The 6,034-nt window shown below is 53.9% G+C and overlaps 1 protein-coding gene across 1 annotated transcript; it reads left to right on the plus strand.

Annotated features, from left to right (window-relative positions):
• The first annotated feature begins 1,246 nt into the window (after nt 1-1,246).
• Nucleotides 1,247-3,769, plus strand: RIPK3 (receptor interacting serine/threonine kinase 3). The gene is made up of 8 exons (XM_049768963.1): nt 1,247-1,377; nt 1,532-1,675; nt 1,814-2,123; nt 2,557-2,687; nt 2,815-2,861; nt 3,040-3,207; nt 3,291-3,367; nt 3,737-3,769. Exons 1-8 carry the CDS (start codon nt 1,247-1,249, stop codon nt 3,767-3,769), a joined length of 1,041 nt encoding a protein of 346 aa, XP_049624920.1.
• The last annotated feature ends 2,265 nt before the right edge of the window (nt 3,770-6,034 follow it).

Consider the following 6,034-nt stretch of genomic DNA (forward strand, 5'->3'; position numbering starts at 1 on the left):
TTTATTTATTTATTTATTTATTCATTCATTCATTCATTTTACTACCATCACCTCAAAGAGGCTACTAAGAATTCCTTAGATGGCTCTGCCATGCAGGCCTACTCTGACAGCATACACAGTGTGAATTCTGGAGCTTCTAGTTGATCTAGAAACCAGGTAAGCATTGGCTATTTTTGTTCCAAACCAGCAGAGCCCTGGACCACTAGAGGGATGTAAAGTGCATGCTGAGGTGAGAGCCTTCAACTGAGAGCTGGCAAATGACCCCAGACTTGAGTATCCTCCTGCAGGACTTGAAGGCCTAGGCTTGGCTATGTCTGGCTCCCATACCTGCAGTCAAGGTCAGACTGCAGGCATGTAAAATATGAATACCTTTTGCCTGTCTTAAATCAGAGTCTCCAAGCTCCCGAGTTTACAAAGGCCTTTCAGAGGAGTCCAGAACATGAATTACTAACCAGGAGGTTCTCACAGGGAAGCTGTCAGCAAAGCTCACCTGTCCTAACTGGGATGTACATGGCAATATCAGCAGCCCTGGGTTGAGCTCATCCACCTAGCTTGACCATAATGCCTGGCCAGGGGTTGTTGGTCTTTGAGCAGGTAAGCCACTAATGCTGCTGAATCTTAGGTCAATAAACTCAAGAGGAGGATTAGGAGGACCCTGTCAGATGCTTCACCGCCTCCTGACAGCTGAGGGCTTCCCCTTGAAACTCATCCCCTGATGAATCAGGTCTGAGACATAAGACAACAGAGGTACCAAAGGAATGGGGCGTGGTTTCTGCCACCATAAAGAAGCAGTAAAAACAGTACCTCCCCTAAAGGGCTGCGGTGAGAAGTGAGCAGGTTCATAATAAAACTCTTGTGCAGTGGTGGGAGAGCCCGGAACACCAAAACCACCAACAACAACAACACTCACTCCTCCTCAACACTCTTTTCCACTCCAGGGCTGGGGCAGGAATGGATCTCTGAGTCTTTGGGGAGTGGGGAGCCACCCCCAGTAGGTTGATGGCAGTTTCCTGGAAAGGTAGAACTCCTTCCTTCCACCTAACCACCCAGTTGCATCTAATGGGACCTCAGTCACAGCTGGAGTTGGCAGACGGCAGAGAAAAGGAAAAGGAAAGCGCACGCTTAGGCAGCACCCCTTGTCCGTGCCCGCCTCCCCCAGGGGCGTGACTTTGACTTCGCGGGTCGCAGAAGGAAGTGCTGCAACCCTTTGGGCCCTGTGACCGGAACCTGAATCTGATTTTGAGACATGGACTCATCTTCTGAATCCCGCCGGGACCCCTCTCCTCCGCCGCCGCAGACCCCAAGCCCTGAGACCAGCTTTGACTGCGGGGCCCCAACTTCCCCCAGCACAAGTCTCATGTTGACAGACAGTATATGGTGAGTGGAGAGGAAACTCCGGGACACGCTGGTGCCAAGGAGCAGAAATGGGAGCAGAGGGTTGAGGCCCCGGGTTGTACCCTCCGTGCCTGGTTCTGGGCTCACCTGAAAGGGGACATAGCACAGATAGCTAAAGGGGGTGTCCCTCTTGCAGGCAAAATGGCCCCCGAGACAGCCCTTTGATGCCTTGCGAGATCCTGACGAACCCACAGTTCATCGGCAAAGGCGGGTTCGGCAAGGTGTTCAAGGCGCGGCACAAGGACTGGATGCAGGATGTGGCCGTCAAGATTGTAGATTCGTGAGTGACCCGAGCAGGAGCAATTGGCCCCGCGCACTGGGCCGGGGAGAAGAGGCACATGGGGCGCGTTGGGATGGGGTGGACCTAACGCAGCCAGGGAGCAGAGATCCTTGGCAACTTCTGCTGCCCCCACTGCAGGGAGTCCATATCGGAGGAGGTCAAAGCCATGGCCAACCTACGGAACGAATTCGTGATGCAGCTCCTGGGGGTCACCAATAAACTGACGTGGGCAGGCAAAGCGCAGCCGGCCCTGGTGACCCATTTCATGGAGTATGGGTCCCTGACTGGGCTGCTGCAGCCAGAGTGCCCGCGTCCTTGGCCGCTCCTCTGTCGCCTGCTGTGGGAGGTGGTGCGTGGCATGTGTTACCTGCACAGCCTGAACCCGGTGCTTCTGCACAGGGACCTCAAGCCTTCCAATGTCCTGCTAGACAAGGAGCTGCACGCCAAGGTCAGCCCAGGCACGCCCCAGTCCCGCCCACAACCTACACTCTGCCCTGCCCTGCCCTCCCCAGTACTGCTGCTGCTTTGGGTAGACCAAGTGCATTCAACATTCCCCACTCTACCAGTGCTCAAGAGCTAGTTCCTGTGCCTGTGTGACAGGTGACAGGCCATAACCCATATGATCAGTGCTAGAGGATTCCCTGCACCAGGCACTCCCAATATTTATGGTTCATAGACCCCTGAGATTCAAACCTGAACCCAGCTCCATGAAGAGAAGACCCAGAAATCCAAGCCAAGACCCCTATGGTGGTTCTACCATTCACACCTCCACACCCCTTTCTAGGGTATCTTTTCTGTCTCCAGGGGTGGGAAAGAGGATCCTGGGGGTCTGGACTCTGCTTGTCAAGACCAGTGTGCCCTCCTTTTCTCTGCTTTCACAGGTGGCAGATTTCGGCCTGTCCACATTTCAGACTGAAAAACCTGAGCAGGCTAGAGGCACGCTGGAATACCTAGCCCCAGAATTGTTGGCTAAAAGGAATCAACAGGCCTCAAGGGCCAGTGATGTTTACAGGTGAGGTACCTGCTCCTAGCATATACCCCCAGTATCTACATTTCTCTGGGTCCTTCCTGCAGGATGGAACTGGATTGTAGTCTCCAGCTAACTCTTGGACCACTCCTCAATTCTGTGTCTCCTGCAGCTTTGGAATCCTAATGTGGTCTGTGCTCGCTGGAAGAGAAGTTGAGAGTAAGATTTTAGGCAGGGCCTCTTTCACCCCACTATCCTCTGACCCCAGCCCCCATGCCCTCCTCTGCCTGCTTCCCTGCTCAGATTTCTCACTGCCCCTTGCACTCCAGCTCCTGCCCCTCCACTTGATGAAGCAGATATCCTAAGGCCACCTCTTCCCCTGCCCATCCCACCCTAGCAGTGTCACATACTTCGCTGATGCAGGGAGCAATCTGCATGAGACACAACCAGCCCCCCCTGACAGAGCTGCCCCAGCCCAGCTCCGAGAGGCCAGGCTTGGAAGAACTGACAATTTTAATGAAAGATTGCTGGAGTTTCACGCCCCAGGATAGACCCTCCTTTCGTGGTAAGCTGGCAGTTCATCGGTAGCCTATCCTGGTCTATCTGTCTGGGTAAGTTCTGTTCACCTGCCACATTGCTTTTCTCCAGAATGCAGCTCCAAAATCGAAGCTGCCTTTAAACTGGTGAAAGCAACAAAGATGGATATAGATACTGAAGTCTCCAGGGTGAGTGTCAACCCCCTACCTATTCAGCCCCCGCAGATGAGCAGAGGGGCACCCTTACCAGGCCCCCACACACCTTTCATCTTTATACCTTGATCTTTATCCCCTCTCTCATCATCTCACATCCCCCACCGAGTTCTTAGACAACCGATCCCATACCTCAAGCACTTTAGATGAGCTTAATTTTGATCTCCCTACCCACATCCCCATCCTTGCAGGTGAAGAAGTACTTGGATGAGCACAGAGGCAGCAATGAGGCATTGTCTGCCCTTGAGTCAAGCTTGGGAAGGACAGAACCAGATTGCATTGGAGGAACCACAGCAAGTAGTTCTTGCGTGCTCTCTGAGCCCATGAGCACCCTGAATTTGACAGAATCGGCCACCTCTGTACCTGGAAGGTGTATGAACCTTGCTGAGAGGAGGGAGGCACAGAGGAAACCAACTCAGCATGTCCATCCGACAGAAACAGCTTCCAATACATCGGCCCGACCTCCCCAAAATCCCAGGCCCAACTTAACTGGGGACCCAAGATTTGGATCCTCGGAGAATCAGGTGAGATTGTGAGAGGACTAGGGCACATTAGGACATATGTGATTCCTGTTCCCTTACAAGTGAGGAAGTGGGCTGTGGGGAACATGCTGAGGACCAGGAGCTGAGAGCTGTGTGTTGTTTGCAGAATGCTGGGAGACAAAGCAGTCCTTCACTTTTCTGGCCACCAGTGTCAACAACAGGTATTCTGTCCCCCTCCCTTCTTTCTAAACCTGCTATTCTCAAGACCATATCTAGATCTGTTACCTTGGGGAGAGGGGAGAGGAAGAGTAAGATGTCATCTACTCCTTTTCTGTTTGATGAATAAGAAAACACCCACAGAACTGAACCTCACTGAGGTTACCACAAAGCCCAGATTTGGCCTCTGGGACTTCCCCAGCTCCAGCTCTATAAGCTCTTCAATTCTCTAGCTGCTCTATTGATCCAGTGGTCATCCTATGGAAAGACCTGAATATTGGAGTCATGGATATTAATGACCACTCCTCCTAAATCTCAACCCTGGTTCTGACGGGGCAGCCCAAATGAGAAGACTGAAGGCCCAGGTGGACCCAATCACTGGGTCCCACAGACCAGATATACATTTCCCAGAGTGAACCCAGGATACTGTCACTCTGTCCTGCTGTTTGTCCCAACTTTCTGATGACTTAACCCATCCACCACCATTTCTCTTCCAGGATCTCTTATTATACGAGGCTGCCAAGGGGTGCAGATCGGAAACAACAACACTCTCAGATTATGCAGGGTTCAGCGCCCTGGGTCTTCAATTGGAACTAATCGGTGCCAAACCCCTCACCAGTAGTTTCTAAAGAAGTTCCTAGAGAAACTGCTAATATGAAGAACTCTCCAAGGAGTGTGCAAAAAAGATCTTGTACCTCCAGAACTCAATAAACAGAGAGAATCTTAACAGATTCTGGAGTCTAAACCAACTGGGAGAGGGGACTGGGGAACTCACTGCCAGGGAGGGACGGGGCTCTGTAGTCTCATGAAGGCAGGAAGTTGAGCATTGAGGACTGAGGAGCCACAATGGCCTGGCACACGGGGTCAGAGCCCAGCCTGAGGCCGGAAGGAACCTCAGCCACCAGGCTCTGGTCACTCTAATCTCCGGGTGGAGCATTTCCTCTAGAGCGGGCAGGGGGGTTTGGGGGGGTTGATTCCACACTAAGTCCACTGGCTGCAGGAGAGGCTGAGTTCCACTGCTGCCTTTTTCTTTTAGACTTGGCTGTTCTGCAATGCTATGGGGAGGGAATTCACGGGAACTTTCAGACCCTCAGCCATCACACAGGCCCTCGAGTTCACATCGGTCAGCTCCCCACCACAGTCCTTTTCCTCCATCACATACGCATACCCCCAAAGCTTCCAAGCTGTGGACTCTTTGATCTCTAGGTGGTGTCCAGGAGAGGAAAAAGACAGGCTCCACAAAGCATCAAGTGCCTCCACGCTAGACATAGCTGACCATTGGATGTGCCACTCAGGAGAGAGAGCAGGGAAGTTCGCTTCCTCTTAACCCCGAATCCTAACCGAGCTCAAACACCCACAAGGTGCCCTCCACCACATTCTGGCCAGTTCCCTCCTGCCCGGCCCCATTCACCCGAGTCCTAGCATCTCACCCTCATTCGAACCCCAGACACTCCTCGGCTCACTCCAACTCCAGCGACTCTCCTGGGCTGCGCATTCCGGATCCTAAGCCGGTGGTGACCCAGGGGACAGGCTAGGGTGTGGGGGGCGGACAGGGGCGGAGGCCCCGGGAGCCAGCGGCACGGGAAGGGGCCGGGCTGTCCCGTCGGGGAAGTGGGGGGCGGGTGGAGGGCGCGGGAGGAAAGCGCCTGTCGCACTGGGCAAGGAGCCACTGGCTGGACGGGCGGACAGCGGGATCCCCGCAGAGCCTCTGGGCTCCCTCCAGCTGCGGCAGCAACGAGGGCTGTGAGTTCCGGGGAAAGGGGGACCCCTGCGGGGTTGCATGGTTTCCCCGCAAGTCACGACCCCCTGGAGAAGAGACTTCTGCTAGACTGGGTTTGCAGGTAACGGAATGCACAATTAAGCAGGTCCCCCTAAACTCGACCTGGGAGTGGGTTGGGGCACCGAAGGTGGGGGAAAGGAAAGTTCAGAAGGAAATGGGGACGGT

The sequence above is a fragment of the Suncus etruscus genome, chromosome 2 (assembly GCF_024139225.1).
Source record: "Suncus etruscus isolate mSunEtr1 chromosome 2, mSunEtr1.pri.cur, whole genome shotgun sequence".
NCBI classification, from domain to species: domain Eukaryota; kingdom Metazoa; phylum Chordata; class Mammalia; order Eulipotyphla; family Soricidae; genus Suncus; species Suncus etruscus.